Source organism: Mesocricetus auratus, unplaced genomic scaffold, assembly GCF_017639785.1.
Source record: "Mesocricetus auratus isolate SY011 unplaced genomic scaffold, BCM_Maur_2.0 Super-Scaffold_15014, whole genome shotgun sequence".
NCBI lineage: Eukaryota > Metazoa > Chordata > Mammalia > Rodentia > Cricetidae > Mesocricetus > Mesocricetus auratus.
The window spans coordinates 40,103,719-40,125,947 of record NW_024429186.1 but is presented as its reverse complement, the minus strand read 5'-3'; the positions used below and the strand labels follow the sequence as shown (position 1 = coordinate 40,125,947).

General features: G+C 50.8%; 1 protein-coding gene across 1 annotated transcript in view; it reads left to right on the top strand.

The window, feature by feature from the left end:
- Plekhg3 (pleckstrin homology and RhoGEF domain containing G3) overlaps nt 1–22,229 on the top strand; it is a 42,347-nt gene that overhangs the window by 7,962 nt on the left and 12,156 nt on the right. The window contains 8 exon segments of the mRNA XM_040742884.1: nt 17,598–17,987; nt 19,466–19,563; nt 20,714–20,783; nt 21,024–21,070; nt 21,161–21,311; nt 21,402–21,533; nt 21,701–21,883; nt 22,034–22,126. Of these exon segments, the coding sequence (XP_040598818.1) occupies nt 17,637–17,987; nt 19,466–19,563; nt 20,714–20,783; nt 21,024–21,070; nt 21,161–21,311; nt 21,402–21,533; nt 21,701–21,883; nt 22,034–22,126 (1,125 nt within the window). The 5' untranslated portion in view covers nt 17,598–17,636.

The window sequence follows — 22,229 nt, the reverse complement described above, 5'->3', positions numbered from 1 at the left end:
CACAGCGATCTGCCAGCCTCTGCCTCTGCCTCCCGAGTGCTGGGATTAAAGGTGTGCACCACCAACGCCCGGCTTTCTCTCATTTCTTATACGAATAGTGTTACAGATTTTACCCACTATAGCCCCATTTTAAATGTACCTGGAATGTATTTCCTGAGCGCTGGTTTGCAGCCCTGGCGGGACAAGAAAGCTTTAGCATATGACCTGATGCCTAAGCTTCACTCTCGTCGCAGTCATGGTCACAGAATGCTTCAAGGACCTTGTGTATAACCATGGTTAACCTTGTAAGACAGAAATGAAGTTTCGTTGAGATGTATTTCATATGTGTGTGTGTGTGTGTGTGTGTGTGTGTGTGTTTTTACGAGACAGGGTTTCTCTGTATTGTTTTGGAGGCTGTCGGTCCAGCCCGGCCTCGAACTCACAGAGATCCGCCTGCCTCTGCCTCCCGAGTGCTGGGATTAAAGGCGTGTGCCACCACCACCCGGCTGTATATGTTAAACACCCATACACATTGTATATAGTTCATTATTTTTAGCATAGACACAGAGTTGTGCAACCATTGCTGTCTAATTTTATAACATTTTTCTTACTCCCAAGAAAAGACCTGTTCCCATTAACAGGCATTTCCCATTTTCACCAGCTCCTAGGTCCCGGCACCACCAAAATACTTCCTGTTTCTTTAGAGGTGCCTATTCTGGACATGTTGCATAAATGGAGTTATATAATATCTTTCTTTATAACAGGGTTCCTTCACTTAATCAGTGTCTCTTTTTTCTTTCTTTCTTTCTTTCTTTCTTTCTTTCTTTCTTTCTTTCTTTCTTTTTTTTTTTTTTTTTGGTTTTTGGAGACAGGGTTTCTCTGTGGCTTTGGAGGCTGTCCTGGAACTCGCTCTTGTAGACCAGGCTGGCCTCGAACTCACAGAGATCCGCCTGCCACTGCCTCCCGAGTGCTGGGATTAAAGGCGTGCGCCACCAATGCCTGGCTCATCAGTGTCTCTTAACATGTACCATGCTGTAGAAAGCATTTTTTTTTTAAGATAAATAATTTGGCAGCCTGGTGGTGGTGGTGGTGGTGGTGGTGGTGGTGGTGGTGGTGGTGGTGGTGGTGGTGGTGGTGGTGGCGGCACACGCCTTTAATCCCAGGACTTGGAAGGCAGAGGCAGGCAGATCTCTGTGAGTTCGAGACTAGCCTGGACTAGAATTTCAGGACCATCTCCAAAGCTACGCAGAGAAACCCTGTTTCTAAAAACAAACAAAAAAGAAGTGTAAAAAATGGCATTGTGTGGATATATTATATTTTGCTCATTTATTCACCATCTGATGGACATTTCCCTCCCTCCCGCCTTCCCTCCTTCCCTTTCTTCGAGACAGGGTTTCTCTGTGTAGCCCTGGCTGTCCTGGAACTCACTCTGTAGATCAGGCTGGCCTCAAACTCACAGAGACCCACCTGCCTCTTCCTCCTGAGTGCAAGGATTAAAGTTGTGAACCACCACACCTAGTATCATAATGGGGTAAGGGGGCTTTAAAAAACATTTGTTAGGCTGTCTCAGCTTTTTAGCTATTATGAGTAGTGCTGTTGCATGGGACTGTAGCTCAGTAGTAATTGCCTAGCTGCACAAGGCCCCTGGGTTTGACCCCTAGCATTGCCATTAAGTAAATATAGTTTAAAAGTGAGTAATGCTGTTGTGAACATTAGGTTATGTAATGTATAAACATTTTGATGTAGGCATATGTTAATGATTTACCTAAGAGTAGGATTGTTGGGTCGTATGGTAACCCCGTGTTTAATTAAAAAAAACTGTGCATGAGTGTGCATATGTGTATGTATGTATGCGTGCTCATGCATGAGAGTGTGGAGGTCAGGCAATGACCTTGGATATGGTTTCTCTCTCTTTGACCTTGCTTAAGAAAGGGTCCCTTGTTTATTGCTATGCATACTGAGCTAGCTGTCATGTGAGTTCCTGGGGACTCGCCTGCCTCTGCTTCTCTGTGACCTGCTTTCTCTAACAAGACCCCACCAATTAAACTGTATTATCTTGTTATAGACCCACTGACTGTAAATGAAGTTTTATTTCTGTCTTCTGTTCTTTCCGCTGTGTGTTCTTGTGCCAGTGTAGTGCCTTCTCGATGACTGTGCTTTGGAGGAGGCAGGGGTCGGGAGAGCAAAACCTGCAGCTATGTTTGTCAGCAGTTGCCAAAAAAGAGAATTGCCGTTTTTAACAGTGTTAAGCGCTCAATATGGATAGACTATGAATGACTATCTGTTCTTTTAATGTTCTTTAATTTTTTTCTTTTCTTTTCTTTTTTTTAGAGACAGGGTTTCACTGTAGACCTGGCTGTCATGGAACTCATGCTGTAGATCAGGCTGACCTTGAACTCAGAAAGATCTGCAGGCCTCTGCCTCCAATATGTTGGAACTAACAGGGTGTGCCACCACCGCCCGGCTCGTTAATTTCTTTCAATAGTATTTTAGTTTCTATCAGTATATCAGTCTTGTATTTTTTTCTTTTATATTTTTGTTATTTATTAATTTTTTATTTTTTGAGTCAAGGTCTCTCCACATAGCTCTGGCTATCCTGGAACTCACTATGTAGACCAGGATGGCCTTGAACTCAGAGAGAGCCTCCTGCTTCTGGAATTAAAGGTGTGCGAACACCCACATCCCCATTTAAAAGACATTTATAGGATGGAGATATGGCTCAATGGTTAAGAGACCTCCTGGCTGCTCTTCCAGATCTTCTGAGTTAAATTTCCAGCACCTACATGGCAGTTCACAACCATCTCTAACTACAGTCCAATGCCCTCTTTTGTTATGTATACATGCAGACACCACACCCATACACTTAAAATACACACACTGATAAATCTAAAAATTACTTATTTATTGGACTGCTTGGGGTCAGAGGACAACCCTCGGGGTCCAAGGGGACTGAGCTATGATTAATCAGGTGTGCGAGCCATCTCACTACCCTGGGTTGTCTTCTTAATTACATTTCCAGACTTTTCATTGTTGTATAGGAACACATCCCATTGTGTGCCAAGTGTCTCTGGGGGCCAGATGAGGGTGTCAGATACCCTGGAGATGGCTGCCCATGGTGGGTGCTGGGAACTAAACTCAGGCCCTCTGCAAGACCAGGAAGTGCTCTTAACCACTGAGCTTTTTCTCCAGCTCCTTCATACTTTTTAGAAACTCCTGCCTCCTAAGTGTTGGAGTTATTAGAACTGATTTTTGTGCCCTGCTAACATTGCTGAAATCTTTTATTGGACTTTCTGTATATCTTGCCACCTAGAAAGAGATAATTTTACCTTTTACAATCTGGGTCTTTCTGATTTATGTTGGTTTTGATAGCACAGTAAACCATAATCTGAAATCTGAATAACATGGGAAGTGTTGGTTCCTTTCTTTTTTTGTTTTTGTTTTTGAGTCAGGGTTTCACTGTAGACCTGGCTGGCCTGGAATTCATTCTGTAGGCCAGACTGGCTTTATTTACTTTTTACATTTACTGATATTTGTGTGTGTGTGTGTGTGTGTGTGTGTGTGTGTGTGTGTGTGTGTGTGTGTGTTGGGGGTACGCTCATGCTGTGGAACTCTGAAGATAACTTCTACGAGTTGGTTCTTCTGGAGCTACGTGGGTCCCAGAGATAAGTCAGGTACCAGGCATGGCAGAAAATGGCCTTTACTCATGGAGCCATGGAGCCAGCTCCTCGAGATCATGGGATGCGGAAAGATGGGCACTTCACGATATTCGATTGTATTTACTGGTGATGATTAGGTCTGGGCTTGTCATGAGTGGAAGCGGATGGTTGAGATGGGGCAGAGGAAAAGATGAGAAGGCTTTGCCTGTCTGGCTGCTGTTTGCTGCGTATGTCTCAACAGCCATATCTCAGAGACACCTCTCCATCCCTCTACCCAGCAGAGATCCCATCCACCAGTCACAGTTTTCCCTGTTTGTTTTGTTTTTTCCTTCTGCTTGGCACTTAGTGCTATTGGGAGGTATGTCAACTGTTTCCTGGTGTGACCATCTACCCCACTGTCACCTCAGTTCTTCGAGAAGAAGCATTGTGCTGCTCATGTTGCTATGTCCTCGGTACCTAGCATATGGTTTATACTGTGTTCAAACATGAGTGGTCCTCTGCCTTGGCTGGGGGGAGGAGGGCGCTGCGCCCTGGGCTTCCCACACGCCAGGCAAGCATTCTATCACTGGGAAGTTACTTCAGCCTCCATTCTGTAGCGTCAGCTGGGTTGAATATAGCCAGGCAGCCGGTTGAATATAGCCAGGCAGCCGGCAAGTGAGCTACACCCCCACCCCGGACTCCCAAGTCTGTATTTGTGTCTTTGCCAGGAGGACACCTCTTCCCTTTCGCCGCAGTCACCCACAAAGTGCCATCCCTCTCCACATCGCCCACACGCTCGCTCGTCCACGCCAGCCACCTTCGGGCGATTCCTTGCAGTTGCCAGCACAGTTGACAAGACCTGGAGAACACTAAGGGCACAAACCTGGAAGACAGGGACTTGCCCTCTGTGGCTGTGAGTGGGGCATAGTGGCAGGACACTCACGGAAATCTTGTCCCTCACCGAGTGCAGAGTGTGTGGCAGAAGAGTGACACTGTGTGTTTGCCCTCAGCTGTCTTCTTTGTGGAAACATCTGCGAGCGAGTTAGGCACTCCCAGGTGACTCTGTCTGGGCCTCTTTCTGAGGTTGTCACACTGTATGGGAACTTTCCCCCAACAAAATGTTAATTTTAAAAGGAGCAATAAACAAACAAACAAACAAGGTATCCCCTGAGGGGACCTTAGGGATGGTCCACCAGGATTCCTTTCTGGCTCCCACTTCTGGGAGGAGGGGTGTGTGAGGAGGGGGAGGTGTGTGTTGCTTGTGAATGAACTGCGCACAGATCTGGATTCCAACAAACCCTGGCTTCCCACTTCCCTAGCTGCATGGCCTTGAGTGGGGGAGTGTTGTGAAACTGCATAGCGAATGTGTCAGAGCAGTGCCTGGTACGCCCTCACAAAATGCTGCCTGAGATTTTAGTTTGGTATCTGGGAACAGTTTGCGCCTCAAGAATAATATTGGTGTCTTCTGTCTCACCCTCCAGCTTGCTGCTGTGAGGATAGAAGGGTTAATAGCTGCGGGCTGTGAGGCCAGAGTGGGGGGAGGTGCCCCATAAATGGAGTATTGTTGTGCTGGTGACTGATCTGGCTTTGTTTGATTCTTCAGCGTTTAACTTCCTGCATTTAGTTAGTATCCCATGTGCTTAGTCTCTGGAGATAGTTGTGGGCCTCAGCTTCAAGGTGCTTGCTTACCCCCTGGGGCAGTGGCCTGGGTCCTCACCCGTCAGGAACATTCACGCTGGGAAGCTGCATTTCCATGATGGGCCCCCCAGCAATCAGGAATGAGAGAAATGCAGCAAGTATGACCCCCACGCGGAACTGGTTCTGAATAGGACATTTATTGACGAGGTTTCACAGGAAGCAGCGGGCACTTTAATTCCCGAGGCTGTTGGTGGCAGTTTGCTGCTTGCCCAGCCTGAGCCTGTTAACTGCTGGGCTGCCATACTCCGGAGGAGACAATGCAGCTCCCCAACCCCTGGCCACCTTCCCAGTACTCCTCTTTGTGTTGGGATGGGAGCCCTTTTGAGGAAAGCGGTAGGTACCCTCTGGGACCAGGCCAAGGGGGTTCAAGTGGGTGCAGGTAGGACTCTGGGGTTCTAAGCCTTGCCTGGCAATGTCTGGGGAACGTGAACAGCCACGGGTTAGGGGCACAAGGCAGAGTCTCCCCTGGAGGCTCAGAAATGGAGGCTACACCTGCTTCAGGTGTAGAGAGTGGCCTCCACTTACTTTGCGATGGCAGCTTCCAGTAGGTTTGGTCATGGGCCTGGGAAACAGACAAGACAGTCCTGTGCCTTTTGGAGTGCTTCACTTGGGGACTCCAGAGGCCCCTCCTCTAAACATTCATAGATTTTGGGTGACCCCACTGCCCTCATACCCATACACGTAACATGCACACCGGGGAAATCTCTCACGTCTTCCTGAAGCTTCCTTTTCCCAGAATCCATGGGGAGGTGGTTTGTTTTGGATGAAATCAAGTGGCCCCATTAGTAAGTAGAGGAGGTGAAAGGTGGGTCCTGAGTACCCTAATGGGTACCAGGCTGGATGGGACCTACCATTTGTGGAGCTCTGGGCAGCAGGTGCGGGGAGCCAGCGCAGAGATCTTTGCGTGGACTTCACTGTTCCTTTCGCTGGTTATCGAGGCTGGTATCCCTCTTCATGGAGTAGACTGCCCCTGGGGCTATGCCTCTCCTTGCCCGTGCTCTGTGTTTCCTCTGGGGTTTGGCTACCGGTGAGGGAGCTGTCGGAAAGTCTTTGTGTGCCCTTAGTTGAGGCAGAAGGCTCCTGTCTTCCCAGGAAACTGGTTAGATGAGTTTCCTTAGTCCTCTCGGTCAGGATGTGAGGGACTGGGGGATGGGAGCAGGTGCTGGGAATGGAGGGGACAGTCTGGGGCTGTAGCACTGCACAGCAGGATCTGGCCATGAGAATTTGCACTTGTGTGTGAATCCCTTAGGTTTGCGTTGGAAAAGCCACACCCCTAACCCTGGGCTAGGATTCTAAGGCCCCTGGTGGAAGCCCAGGCAAAGGAAAGGGGTGGGTTGTGGAGAAGCCAGGGGAGAGAAAGTTGATGGTTCAACTAAACTGCATCGTCCTGGAAGGCGCCTCTGTACCTGCAAGGCTCATGCTTAGAATTTGAAAGGAGCCAAGACTGGGGCAGATACCCTGCTAGCAACCTCACTCCCAGTTCTGACGTGTGGGAAAGGAATGTGGGGGAACCTTCAGATGTTAAGATACATATGGGCCCTTCCTCAGCCCAGACAAGAGCTGTGGGTCCCTACTCCCAGGGGGAGATTCCCTTCCAGCTGAGACCTGGAATCTGAGTGGTTGGTCCTATTGGGTAAAAGCCTCAGGTCATGAGGAATTGCATCAGGCTGGTTGGGTGATAGTTCGTACAGTCACTTCACATCCTACCCCCTTTGAGACATGGTCTCATGTAGCCCAGACTGAACTTACACCTGTAGGGAGAGATCTCTCCCTACAACCCTACAGAGGCCTACACAGATAAGGCTGGCTTTGGACTTCCAATCCTCTGCTTCTCCCTCTGGTTTTATGTGGTACTATGTATCAAAGTCAGGCTTTCCGGGCAGCAAGCACTTCAGCATTGAGCTACATTCCTTCCTTCGGAAGCACCTAATTTTTTTTTTTTTTTTCGAGGCAGGGTTTCTCTGTATTGTTTTAGAGGCTGTCCTGGAACTCGCTCTGTAGACCAGGCTGGCCTCGAACTCACAGAGATCCGCCTGCCTCTGCTTTCCGAGTGCTGGGATTAAAGGCGTGCCCAGCCGGAAGCACCTAATTTATGCACTGCGGCATGTCACCTTGATCTTGGGTCACACACCTTCCCTCTGCATGTAGCTCTTGTTCCTTTTCAGTCAGTGGTCTCTGCACCCTGCCCCATGTCCTCTCTCCCCGGCAACCCCTGCCTTTCTTCTAGAAATCTGTGGAAAGTCAGCAGTTCCTGGGTCTCTGCATTCTTTTCGAACACTTCTTGGTCCTGGGGACACCTGTAGCTGCAGTCTGTGTCCCAAGTGGTGTTTTTTTTCAGGGCGCATTCTCCCACCTCATCTCCTGGGGTTGTTTCCACCTGTCCCGGAATTCGATCTTCCAGACCTGTCCTCTTCCTTTCCCACAAAGCAATCGAGATGCTCCCAGGACGCACAGGATCCCAGGGCCTTTGGAGTCCAACTTGACGCCTTCAGATCTCTTCTTCACCTGACTTATCATTTGTTCCTCAGCCAAAACAGTACCTCCTTCTGCAAAGCTCGCAGGTCCGAGGTGTATTTGTACTTCTGTTCGCAGGTCTGAGGTGTATTTGTACTTCTATTAGCATCTTTTGTTTATACATTGTTCATTTCTGTGCTAGCACTCAAGGCATTGTTATGGAGATAGTCAGTAAGCATGCCTTTTTTCCTTCCAGACTTCAGGCTCCTCAAAGACGGGGTGGGGGGGGCAGTGTGTCATTCATTTTAGCGTCTAGGGCCTAGTGTCATGCTCAGAAGTGTCAAGTTCCTCAGCTGGCAGCCTTCTGGAACTCTCATGTGTCTCATAACTCCACCCTCTGGATGTTTGCTCTGTCTTCACCGTGCAAGGCCTTGAACCCAAGACCTGGAGCGTGCTAGCAAGCATTCCACCCCTGAGCTGCCCCTAGCCCTTGCTGTCCTGTTCTCCTCTTTTGGTATCGATGCAGTTGTTTCTCCGAACAGAGCAAGCTCTTGTGAGTTGGGTCTGTGTGTGATTCACTGTTGTGTCTCCCACATGACTGCCACAGAGTAGGTGCTGAGTAAATGCTTCTTGAGTGAGTGAATTCTGAAGCTCACAGCTTATTCAGAAGCTCACAGCTTAGGAGGGCAGCTCCTGTTGTCTCTGAGCGACAGTTGCCATGGAGGTACATCCAGTGTGTTAGGGACATAGGTAGGGCCCCTTCAGAGGGATGCTGGGTGTCTTAGTTACTGTTATGTTGCTGTGAAGAGACACCATACCCAAGGCAGCTTATAATGGAAAGTGTTTAATTGGGGACTTGCTTGCAGTTTCAGAGAGTGAGTCCATGACCATATGGCGGAAAAAACATGGCAGTAAGGAGGCAGGCAGGCAGGCAGGCCGGGCACTAGAATAGTAGCTGAGAGCTTACGTCTGATTTATAGGAGGGAGTCAGGGGTGGGTGGGAGAGGAAGGCTGGGCCTGGTATGGGTTTTTGAAATCCCAAAGCCCACCCTCAGTGACACACCTCTTCCAACAAAGGCCACCCCTCCTAATCCATCCTAAACAAATCCACCAACTGTGAAGCAAGCATTCAGCTCCCTAAGCTTCTGAGGGCCATTCACATCTAGCCCACTCCAGCTGGCTGCAGTCCTGGGCTCTTTTGTAAGCCTCTGGTTCTTTCTGGTGGTAGTCCCTGTGACTTAGGAACACCGGCACTCTTCCTTACTGCACTGACATGTGTCCCCTGTCCCAGAGGTCGGTCTGAAGCTGTACTTTAAAACCAAGGGCCAGTGTGGAGGATTTGTTGGTCACTTATTTGTGCTTTTGCTCTCACGATGCTTTGACTGTCTTTCCGCTTGGGCTGGTGTTTCCCCACAACTCTGCCATCTCGCCCTATGGAATGCTGAGGAATGTGTCCGGCTGCAATAGTGCTGGGATTCTGCCTGGTGTTGAGTAGCTGCGCCTGTGAGGTTATGAGATCATAGGTGTTGGGACCCTAGATGGATAAACTCTGGTTTAGTGGGAGGGATAGGACAAGCTCGTTTACTGAGTTTGAACCTTTATTATTGTTATTTTGCATTTATTTATTTTGTGCATGCCCGTGTGTGTGTGTGTGTGTGTGTGTGTGTGTGTGTGTGTGTGTGTGTGTGTGTGTGCGCGCTGGAGATTGAACCCAGGACTTAGTACATGCTAGGCAAGTGCTCTACCACTTAGCTACACCCCTAGTTCCCTAATCTCTTTAAACCTAGAAATGAGGGGCTGGAGAGAAAGCTCAGTCAGTGGCTAAGATCACTGAGTTGGATTCAGTTCCCAGCACCCACAGGCGGCTCACAACCATAGTTACAGGGGATCCGATGCCCTCTTCTGGACTCCATAGGCGCCAGTTATACAAGTGGTGCACAGACAAACATGCAGTCAAAACATATATACACATAAAATCAAACTATAAAATTAAAAATAATTTATTTTAAACCGGGCGGTGGTGGCCCATGCCTTTAATCCCAGCACTCGGAAGGTAGAGGCAGGCAGATCTCTGTGAGTTCGAGACCGGCCTGGTCTACAAGAGCAAGTTCCAGGACAGCCACCAAAGCCACAGAGAAACCCTGTCTCCAAAAAATGAAACAATTTATTTTAAACCTAGAGATGAGAGAAGTGGTGACTTCCGTGGGCTTTAAGTGGGTTTGCAGTCGCCTCTCGCTCGGCCTACTGGGCCACTTCCAAGGCCTCAGCTACTTCCTTCCCTGGTACATTGTATCTCTTTCTATGCAATGACAAGATTTGCCAGAAGCTAAACTGACTAACCCCAGCTGTGAGCAACAGTAACCGCCGCTCTCTGGATATGTGAAACGTCTTGGTAGGCTGAATTTTTTTGGGGGGGAATTTATAGGGAGGCCTTATCACTGCCGTCCTGTGTCTAGACTTGGCTGCTCTCGCCTTTCCTCCAGGCTTTTATGACTGATCACTGAGTCTGTGGCATGGCAGGGCGGCCTCTGCGGAGCCAAGTCTGACAAGGTTTCTGGGGTGAATGATCAGTCACTAATGCTGGCTATGTCTTGGCTCATGGGACTCTTGCTGGCAGTGACTAATGTGAACACTTCCAGGAGGAACTAGCTCAGATCTTGATCTCCACCCCTGAGTGGCTTTCTCTTGACTGCGGGAGTGGTGAGGAGTCCTAGGTGTGGTCTTGGGGTTCTCCCGGTGGGCATTTATTGAGCACCTACTGGTGTCTTGGCCTGATAGACAGTTCAAAAGAAATGCTTGCATGTGTCAACCTCATGGACCAATGTGTCAAGTGACACCAGGGTCATTAGAGTAGAAAGAAGCATTAATAGTTTCCTACTTCTGCGCGCGCACGCGCGCACACACACACACACACACACACACACACACACACACACACCAAGCATTAAACTTCGCCTTCAATTTTTTTTTAATGTGTGTATGAGTGTTTTGCCTGAATGTGTGTATGAGGTCACTACATAGGTGCTGGGAACTGAACCTGGGTCCTCTATACAAGCAAGTATTCTTAACCACTGAGCTATCTCTCTACCCCTGACCCTCCAATCTTCAGATTAGAGAGGTCAGAATTTACTCCGGACCCTTGCTCTTTATAGGCAGCGGTGGAGCATCTCCGACTGAGTTTGTGACTGTCTCTTTCTCATCCTGCAGACTTCTGACTCAGCCTTCTGCTGGGTGCCTTTTATGATTATGCTGGGCTCACTCAGATAATCTAAGATAACCTTCCTTCCTCAAAATCCTTTATTTGAACATGTTGTGGGACATCTGACCTTTTGTGGGGCAGGGTACTATAGGTTTCAAGGATAGAGATGAAGATGCCTTTGTTGGGGGACAGTGATTGGCCAACAACAGAGTGTAGTAGGGAGGGATTAGAGATGGTTGAAGCAGTATAGATCCTGAGAGCAATGCCTGGGCTGTTTATAGAGGGAGAGGGTCTTGGGATTTCCCAGCGTGGGGAAAAGCATGATAAGCACAGATGTAGGCTGTGGGAGCAGGGGCGGCGGGAAGTAGGAGAGTGTTCCTCCCTCTCAAGTGGGGTGCCAGGGGCTTTCCTTCCCTTCCTAGGCCAAGCTGAGTTTTCTGGACTTCAGTCAGTAGGCCAGACTGGCTTCCTCTGGAATTCAGGTGGGAGTACCCCCCTGACATGGCAACCACAGTTCTGTCCTTCCTAGCAACCATGGTCTTGCTGCCTCCCAGCCAGCTGGGGCTGCTGCTGCTCTTGGGTGGTGGGAAAATGGATTCTCCAGGGAAAATGAGTTTGAGCCAGCTGGGCTGGGTTTGGGTGGCCCAGAAACTCCGGTCACACTGTTCACACAGCCTCTCCAGAACACATTGCTCACATTGAACACAATCACTCCCCAGAGAGCGTCTGGGGACTCGGGGCCCTAGAATCTCTCTAGGAGGCATGGAATGGGTGGAATGGGCCCACACGCGATAGTGACAAAAAGCCCCACCTCCTCGGAGCCCCTCCCTCGCCTGAGAACCTTAGAGGGGTGTGTGTAGCTTTAAGAACAGATTGGCAAAAGCGGGACTTCTGTGAACACTTAGGAAGTAAGTGTGCTGCAGGGAGGGGGGTGAGGAGTGGGGGAGGGTGGGGGTGTGCTCGCGGAGCCATGGGGAGAGCACAGCCCAGTGGTTTGTGGATCTCGCTTGAAACCTCTGGGGAAGTGCACATTGCTCCTTGCTCTGTTTGAGTGGAAAAGCTGTGCCCATTCTCTGTAGCTTCCTCCTGGCACCCTCTCTAGGGAGGCTCTGAAAGTGGAGTTGGGATTGCTCTGGGGAAGGTCAAAGGTCCCTTGGCTGCCCAGACCTTGAGAGTTTGGGATGGGAGACCAAAAAGGCCAGTGGATGGAGGCTGTGCTGTCATCTCTGGGGAAGGAATGCTGTCTGGGTTCAAAGGGGCTGGATGAATTCTTCTCCCCTGGGGGTCTACAGATCAGTTACCTTTGGACACCGCCCCCCACTCGTTTTCTTTGTGCTGCAGAGTAGGTTTGGTACGGTGTGGGGCTTCTGCTCTTCGGTGTAGGGTGAAGGGCAACAGGTGGAAGGATGATGTTAGCCTTTTGGCTCCAGAATATTTTCAGTCTTCAACCTCTCCACCTGCCAAACTTGGGGTTTGTCCCAGAAATGCTCTTGACCTCTCCTGCCCGCTCTGCTTGCCCACCAGTGTGGGACAGTTAAAGGGAGTGTGGCTAATTCTTGGAGGTCTCTCCAGGATCGTGGCCAAGAGTTCCAGAAGACTCCAGGGGTTCTTCTTTGGGGGAATCTTTTGTAAAGGGAACTGGGTTTTAATGGCCTCAGTGAGGAGAGGCCTGAGGACAACACAGAGACACTGGCTATGTCTGGGGACCTGGGGGTACCCCCTTTTGGGTCAAACTGAGGGCACACTACTGAGGCATTGTTGGAAGGGAGAGGTGTGGGACTTGGCTCCAGTCTCCTGCTGGGAATCCAAGGGGCCTGCTGCAGCCTGCCTGCCTCCTTGCCTGGGGAGACTCAGGGAAGTCCTTGGGAGGTGGAGCACACACTTTACACATGTGTGGGTGGAGGAAGGGAGTAGATACATTTCAACTTAGATATAGAAGGAGGGAAGGAAGTGGAAGGAAGGGAGGAAGGGTGGCTTTATCGTCCTGTCCCTGGATTCTTTGGGGGAACTTCTCAAAGAGGGAGGACTTGTGATCCAGTTCTCTAGAAGATTGGTTTGTGGACTGATAGCTGACGGGGTTGACTCATACTAAAAGGTGGACATGGTCTGTGGTAGGACAGGTGGGCATGGTCTCTGCAGGTGACACCTGGAGACTGTGGTAGGACAGGTGACACCTGGAGACTGTGATAGGACAGGTGGGCATGGTCTCTTCTTCAGGAGACACCTGGAGACTGTGGTAGGACAGGTGGGCATGGTCTCTTCTTCAGGAGACACCTGGAGACTGTGGTTGACAGGTGGGCATGGTCTCTGCAGGTGACACCTGGAGACTGTGATAGGACAGGTGGGCATGGTCTCTGCAGGTGACACCTGGAGACTGTGATAGGACAGGTGGGCATGGTCTCTGCAGGTGACACCTGGAGACTGTGATAGGACAGGTGGGCTTGACTCTCGATTGCTGCTTCCTCTTTTCTCAGGAGACCATGTCTTACGAGACAAGTTTGAACCTGGCAGTGGAGATGCACACTTGCATACCTTTAATCCCAACAGGGAGGCAGAAGCAAGCAGATCAGTGAGTTTGAGGCCAGCCTGGTCTGCAGAATGAGTTCCAGGACTACATGGAGAAACAAAAACAAAACAGACAAGTTTGAAGAACCAAACTCTTGTCCTGGTTTAGGGTGAATCTTGCATGGTGGGTGTTGCTCATTAGGTAGGAAAGACAGGTAGCTCTGCCCAAGGGAGCATTTGGGTAGGATTTGACTTAGGAATCTGCCATGTGGCCTGCCTAACTGTTCACTTTTGAATCCTGCTCTGCCTTACTCATCACTACTCGGGTTTTGCCCTTTCATGATCTTCTGCCTAGGAGAGAGGACCTTGTGGTCATGGGTAGGACCCTAGATCACTGCAGGTCCTCTGTTGTCATCTGAGACATGGAAAGTCTGACCCCGGGAGTCCTCTGCTCGCTGTGGCTCATGGTCCTTTGATCCAGAGTCTGTGTTGTCCCAGTGCTAAAGTAATTGTCCAGCCACATGGTGCAGATCCAGGCCTCGGCTTTCACGGTTTTCGGTGTCCTTGTAGCTCATCCTACATCAAAGCATTGGCATCCAGGGGTCGTGACAGGAGTGAGGTCCTTTCTCGAGGTAGCAGCTGTGAGAGCGTGGGCTCTGTGCTCAGTGCATCTGTACAAGGGCACTCAGGATAGCACTCACTGCACGGCGTTGTTAGGGACAGAGACTCGGGGCCCTGCAGCACTTAGATCATTGAGCAAGTGGCCGGCCTGTTTTGTTTCTACTCCAGGGGGTTCAGGCCGCAGGTACTCGGCTTTCAACTGGACATTTGGGTTTGCAAACAGGAAGCTGTATTTAACTGGAGAAGTGGAGTCCCTACCAGTGACTCTCAGAAGGTCAGACACTAAACCCCTGATAGTGTGTGAGGAAGAAGGTAGGGCTGTGGTGACTCTTTTGCTATGAGGCTTATGACCTGGCTGGCTGTGAAATCCTTTGGGGACTTGGGTCTTTTCCATTTAGCCTCCCCACAGGAGCTGACATGACCCCAGGGCTAATCTGGGAAAGATCTCAGGCCTTAAATCCTTGCCTGGTTGTTTTTCCAGCTGGGACTGATAGGGGTGGAGGTCAAGGGCAGAGTAGAGTTTGGGCCCAGTCTCCAAGCAAAAGAGCACCCCTGGTTAACAAGAAGGCTCTTGGAAGGAGGAAGCAGCAGCAGCACACGACTCCAGAATGCTCCCCCTAAGACTTAGACCCCTGGCTCCTGAGTGCTCCCCCTAAGACTTAGCTCCCTGACTCCAGAATGCGCCCCCTAAGACTTAGCTCCCTGGCTCCTGAATGCTCCCCCTAAGACTTAGCCCCCTGACCCCCGAGTGCTCCCCCTAAGACTTAGCTCCCTGGCTCCTGAATGCTCCCCCTAAGACTTAGTGGAGGCAAACACCAGCACCAATCCTAGAGCTGCTGTCATGTAATAGGCTTATGTAGTGCACCTTAGAGTGCTCTGTGTAAAATCCCTTAGCTGGGACACAGTGAGAAGGGCCTGGCTGGGTTAGCGATGGACCACGAGTGGTTCTGAACGTGCGTTTAGTTAATAACGTGACAGACTGGGGATATGGCTCTGGTAGCGTGGTTCCCTAGCATTCACAAAGCCCTGGGGTTGAGCCCCAGCACCCTATAAATTAGGTGTGGTGGCTTGTGCCTGTAATCCCAGGAACCAGGAGGAGCAGGCAGGAGGGTCGGAAGTTCAGGGTCATCGTTGGGGGTTGGAGGCTAGCCTTGGGCATTAGAGACCCTGTCACACAGAAATAAGAAAAGAAATCTTGTCAAAACCATCAACTTGATTGCTACTCACGGAATTGGTCCTAATGGTCCCCGCTTATATAACCGGTAGCCCTGAGGGTCTCAAGCTAATCACACTCATTGAGATAAGAGAACCTGAGGCAACTAGAGGCCTCCAGCTCTGCTGCTGTTTGTGGGGAGGTTCCTGGAGAGAGAACTTCCAGCCTGAGACCGACTGGAAGGTTGCGCATGACATGGAGTAGATATGGAGGAATAATGCCAGGAGCGAGGGCAACGCCTGCAAAAGGCAGAGCCCAGAGTCCCTGGTTTCCAGGGCAGTGACAACAGCACGTCATAGATCGTGTTGGCCAGGGCTGGTCTGGCAGCCTCTTAGTCCCAGGTTGGAGTTAAGAACACTTGGGACGGTAGAGGTGAGAGAAGTCCTGGGGGTCTCTCCTCCTCTCCCTCTTCCTCACCAAACTGGTCCTAATGATCCCTGCTCCTCCTCTTCTCCCTGCTCCTCCCCTGAGGGAATGGCAAGTGTGGGAGCATCCTGGCAGCTTTGGTCTCCTGGGTAGGCATGAGGTGTTCTGTCTCTCTGGAGTGGGCCATGAGCAGTACCATCTGCTCAGGGAATAAAGTCCACCTGTGGCTGTGTTTGCCTCACCTGGGCAGCTTCCTGCTTTCTGTGTGTTCTGCCCAGCTGTGCAGAGTGGAGTATCAGCTGTTGCTCAGCCCTGGGGAATTTCCTGGTGTGGCTGAGTCAGGGGCCTGCCTATACCAGGTACCTGGGAGGGGCAAGGGGTCAAGTTGACTCAGTTTTTCCCCATCCTTTCTCTTCCCTTTCAGTATGGAGAAAGCGTCAGGTACAGGTGGGGGCCACCTGTGCTCTGAGATTTAGCATTTAGATTTCGGGGAGTGCTACGTGCTGGTTGCGACACTGCAAGAGCCTGGGCTGATCAAATGACTCCGTGGCTGAAAGTGCCAAGCCTGGTGACTTGGATTTAATTGTAGACACGAAATTAATGGCAGAAGGAGACAATTAACGTCCACACATTGTCCTCTGACCCAGTGACCCCCGGCATGGACCCAGACAGTCAGGCGCAGGGGATGTGCATTTTGATAACTTCCATTATCATCCTGTATGATGGTTTGTGAAGCATTTACTCTGCCATGCACTGTGCTCTGAGGGCTGTCAGTAGGTCGTATCACCCTGAGGACGTAGCTCCAGGGTACACTCTCTGGTGTAGGTAAAGCCCCAGAGGCTGAGCGTTTTGCCCGAGTGGCAGTGCTAGTTTGTCTAGTTTTCTTTCTTTCTTTTTTAATAACAGGGTTTAGATAGACTCTTATGAAGCCCAGGCTAACCTGGAACTCACTGAATGGCTGAGGGTGACCTTGAACCTCTGATCCTCTGCCCAAGTGCTGGGATTACAGCTGTGGACCACCATGCCTGTGGGTTGTTTGTGTATTTGGTTTGTGTTTTGTGCAGCCCTGGCTGTCCTGGAACTCACTCTGTAGACCAGGCTGGCCTTGACTCACAGAGATTCACCTGCCCCTGCCTCCTTAGTTCTGGGATTAAAGGGGAGTGCCTGGTTTTGTGTGATCCTAAGAATTGAATTTACAGCCTTGTACATGCTAGGCAAGCATCTTACCACCAGAGCTGTATCCTCAGCCCCTAGAACTGGGTTTGAGTTCTTCGGAAGCTACACGAGACCATTGTGTTGGCCTCTCTGCTCTTCTGGGGCTCACATTTCTAAGAATTGACTTTCTCCCGGTGTAGCTCACCTGTCTCCACCCTGGGAGAGTTAGAGGCTGAGCTGCCAGGTCCAGAAAGAACAGAGCTTGAGTATCCTTGCCAGTCAGTATTCCTATTCTGAGGGAATGGCCTTCCTCAGTGTTTAGGCTTTTTTAAATTACATTTATTTGTTTGGGAGGTGGTTGCCCCTGCCATGACACACATTTGGAGGTCAGGAGACACCTTGCAGGAGTCGGTTCTCTCTCTCCACCATGTGGGTCTCAGACATGGAACTCAGGTTATTGGATTGGTGGCGAGTGCCTCTGCCTGCTGAGTCATCTCGCTGCCTTATTTTTAAAAGTTGTGGTAACATATACCAAAATGAAAATTTACCCCTTAAGCCATTTGCAGATGTAGCTCAGTGATATTACGTACATTCATTCCATCCCCACATCACTGTCCATTCAGGAGCTGCTTTCATCTTCCCAAAGTGGACTTTGCACCCACTAACAGTGCCCTCCCATTCTGCACCCTCCCTGTCCCCGGCAGCCTCCCTTCCTCTTTCTGATTCTTCAGGTACTCAGAGACTGACTTTCCATCTGTCTGTTTTGTTCCAGAATCTCCCCGAGGTGACAATCCCAGGCAGCGATGCCAGGATGCCCGTCTCTACTACGCTACACCAAGATGGCAGCCAGGAGCGGCCACCAAGCCTAATGTCCACCACTTCCTCATCTGGCTCCTCCCGTGACAGCCACAGTGCCATGGAGGAGCCCACAGGCTCCGAGGCTTCAGCCCAGAATGGGACAGGCTCCCCTTGGAGCCGGCATGTTCCCAACAGCAACAACAACTCCAGTGGCTGGCTGAACATGAAGGGACCCCTCTCCCCATTCAATGGCCGTGCAGGGACAGGTCCTGCCCATCACAAGCTCAGCTACTTGGGCCGGGTCGTGCGCGAGATTGTGGAAACCGAGCGCATGTATGTACAGGACCTTCGGAGCATTGTGGAGGTAAGTGCCGAGGCTGGGCGGAGCTGGCCAACTCAAGAGGCCTGGGATTCTGGCCTCCAGTGGCCCAACTCTTTAGTATAACCTGACTCCACGCCAGGATGCAAGGCTCTCCCTGGCACACCTGTCCCTGTGTATCTGCCTCCCATGAGGCCATGAGAAAGCTTTAGGGACCTACCTGGTGGGGACTGTGGCCTCTCATGCTTCCTTATGACACCAAGCCACATTTCACCACACAAGTAGGGTAGCAGAATTTCTTGTAGGTTCTTGGGGAGTGGTCTCTGTGATAGCAAAGGGAGGGGCCTTAGCCTGACTAGGAGGATGTGGGTGCTCTGCAGGGATTAAACCTGGGCAGGAGCACCCAGGTTCCCCACTCTGCTGTTTCCTGGCACTGGAGCCCTGGGCATAGGCACCGTGTCTGGAGCCTCCGGTTCTTTGCCTGCAAAATGAACAGGGCTGGCAGAGGCACAGTGTTTCACACTGTAAGGCACACAGGGAAAGGTGGCATGTTCCTGCCATTGAGGGACCCTCTGCCCGGTGGGGAAGCAGGGGTGTGAGTCCTAATGGCTTAAAGCACCAGAAATGAATTCTCTTTCAGATTGTTTGTGTTCATTCAGAAAAAAGTGTGGGCTGGAGAGATGGCTCAGCGGTTAAAAGCACTTACCTGGCTGCGCTTCCAGAGGTCCTGGGTTCAATTCCCAGCAACCACATGGTGGCTCACAACCATCTGTAAAGGGATCTGATGTCCTCTTCTGATGTGCATGAGACAGAGCACTCATACATAAAATACATGGATTAATAACTCTAAAAGCTGGGTGTGGTGGCCACCGCCTTTAATTCCAACACTTAGAAGAAGACAGAGGAAACGTGTGTGTGTGTGTGTGTGTGTGTGTGTGTGTGTGTGTGTGTGTGTGTGTGTGTGTGTGTATGTAGTTACTTCTCTCCTTCTGTTTTTACATGCTCCTAGGGACTGAACCCGGGTCACGAGACAAGTGCCTTTGCCTGATGCGCCATCTCACCAGCCTCTTGGTTTGTTTTTTTGAGATGGGATTTTGTCCAGGCTGGCCTTTCACTCATACAGTTCTCCTGACTCTGCCTGCCGAGTACTGGGGTTGCAGGAAACCAGAGCTAATTTTCTCTGGTGTCCTTTGACCTGTGGCTGCATTGTCTTACCCCTTCCCACCACCTGCTGCATGCCTGTGCCCTTTTCTCTTAGAAGGACATCAACCTTTAGATATTAAATGATGTCATCTTGAGAGGTTTAATTAATGACATCCACGAAGACCCTGTTTCCAAATAAGGTTACATTCCAAGTTGCCAAGGGGATGTGAATTTTTGAGTAAATACCCGCAGCTCAGTACAGCGGATACTGCCTGTGAAATCGTGTCATAGCTGTAAAATGCAATGTGGATTACAGTGTGATTAGGGGTGTTAGGTGATCAAGCCTAGAGGTGCGGGTCCTCATACCTCTTTCCATGTAGGACTACCTCTTGAAGATCATTGATACTCCTGAGCTCCTGAAGCCAGAGCAAGTCAGTGCCCTCTTTGGGAACATAGAGAGCATCTATGCACTGAACAGGTATGTGCTAGGCCTGTTCTGCCCTGGGACACACCTGAGAGCCTGGAGAGAATCCTTGAATGTCTGGACACATGGGCTGTGACACGTAGGCTTGGCTGTAGAGATGGGGAATTGAAGTCTACTCTTGCTCAAGATCATAGCGCTATGCTGGAAGAGGGCAGCAGCTGACCCTTCTGGGGCATGTATAATTTGAAGTCACATGTTTGCTGGTTCCAGCACCTTCTGGGTCTTGTGCACACTGCTAGGCCTTGCTCACTTGTGTTTTTTGTGTGTGGGCGCCTTCTCTATCATCTCGCACATCTTACAGTTTATTTCTCTTCCTTACCACTGATCCCAAGAGAAGTAAAGACAGGAGGGCCGACCTGTTATAGCAGCTCTCAACCTGGGGGTCGCAACCCCTTCAGCAAGCCTCTATCTCCTAAAAATATTTACGTTATGATTTATAACAGCAGCAAAATTGCAATTATGAAGTATTAAAGGGTCACAGCATTGGGAAGGCTGAGTGCATCACACAGGCCAGGTCAAACAGGCTTGATGAGTTTGTGAAGGTTGAGTCTGCTGCTGTGGGACCACAGACACTCAGACAGCAGTGTTGACGGGACAGGAGGACTCTCCCATTGCAGCTGGAGGAGTCTGGGCAGTGTGTGTGGGGGGTTAGGGTGCAGACAAGACTGAGGAAGGTGTGGGGAAGGCGGCTAGGGAGAGAGGAGGAAACGGAGTGGCAGAGGATGCTGTTTCCGGTATATTCTCACGTCCTCCCTACTAAGACCACAGTGCTCAGTCTCTGTCTCTCTGCTCCCTGCACCCTCCCGTCTGGGAGCGTTCTTTGCCTCTTTCCTCTCCTTATCCTCCTTTAATCTCTGCTTTTGTGTGTTTGACTCCTGCCCACAGAGGAGCTGTGTCCCCTCCCCAGGTGGGTATCGGCGTCTCCTCTTCCGCTGCTGCTTGCTGAGCACGTGGGTCTCCCTGTTTTTGTGGCATGTGGGGTTCTTTCTGTGGTTGCCGCCTGGGGCGGGGCGGAAGCTGAGACTCATAGCATGATACCAGGGCTGACTGGAACCTGTGTCTCAGGAGGTGGGCAGGGGATGTGTAGCTACAGAGGTGGTACAGATGTTGGCGTCGGTCTAATGGCCTCTCTCCTATCACCCAGCCAGCTTCTCAGAGACCTGGACAGCTGCAATAGTGACCCTGTGGCTGTGGCCAGCTGCTTCGTGGAAAGGGTAAGAAGGACTGGGCCCTTGCTCCTTGTTCTGGGGATCCCTGTCCAAGGCTATTGAGTGCATGGGATGCCCTAGACATACAGATACAAAGATGGATCTGCAGGTTCTCTGGGATGACACTGTGCTCCGGGGGATCAGGAACCTGTCTTTTGGTCCCACCGTGTTTTCCAGTCAGATGAGAATCTCCCTGAAATCGTTGGTTTCTGTTTGTTTGTTTTTGTTTTGCTGGTCTTTCTTTAGAGCCAAGAGTTTGATATCTACACTCAGTATTGCAACAACTACCCCAAGTGAGTATCTTTGGGGAGAGAGGGTCATTTGATGAGTATGGGGCTCCTGCCTCCTCACCAGATGTTAACTCTCACTCTTCCCCTTCCCAGCTCAGTAGCAGCCCTAACTGAGTGCATGCAGGACAAGCAACAGGCCAAGTTCTTCCGAGACCGGCAGGAGCTGCTGCAGCACTCCCTGCCTCTGGGCTCCTACCTGCTGAAGCCCGTCCAGCGCATCCTCAAGTACCATCTGCTTCTCCAGGTAGCCCAGGGCTTCTCCCAGGGATGTGTGCTGGGGTGCCAGGCAGAGCCAGGCATCAGATTTGCTCAGATCAGCTTGTCCTTTGTCCAGGAAATTGCCAAACATTTTGATGAAGAAGAGGATGGCTTCGAGGTGGTAGTGGATGCCATTGACACAATGACATGTGTGGCCTGGTACATCAATGACATGAAGAGGAGGCATGAGCACGCGGTTCGGCTACAGGTGCCCTGGGGCTGGGAAGTGACGGCTTGGGAGAAGGAACGTTGTCGTCGTGCTTAGCTGGGTTGAGGGGTGGTATCCGAGGAAGCCTTTGGGATGGGGTCCCTGTGACCTTCCTGGGGTCAGTGAGGCCTGACTCTCTGGGTGTTGGGGGGTGGTCTCTGCTGCAGGAGATCCAGTCACTGCTCATTAACTGGAAGGGACCAGACCTGACCACCTATGGAGAACTGGTCCTGGAAGCCACCTTCCGCGTACACCGCGTGCGCAACGAGAGGACCTTCTTCCTCTTTGACAAGATACTGCTCATCACCAAGAAGCGGGGTGATCACTTCGTCTACAAGGGTCACATTCCGGTAACTGAGTTGTCGTCCTCGCTTGTTCTGCCTTCTCTTGCCCTGCAGACCCTGGATCCTCAGCTTCCTCTGGCTCCCTCAGGCTCCAGGGCCATCTTCTGAGACTGTCCCCTTCTGTCCTGCCTGATCACCTTGTTCTCTGTCCCCCAGTGCTCCTCACTGATGCTGATCGAAAGCACCAAAGACTCTCTCTGCTTCACCGTCACCCACTATAAGCACAGCAAGCAGCAATACAGCATCCAGGTGAGCGGCAGCCTGTGCGAGGGGCTGGGGACCAAAACTTCCAATCACACCTGCGTGCAGCTCCCTGTTCCCTTCTGCCCCCACACCCTAAAGTTTCCACCTG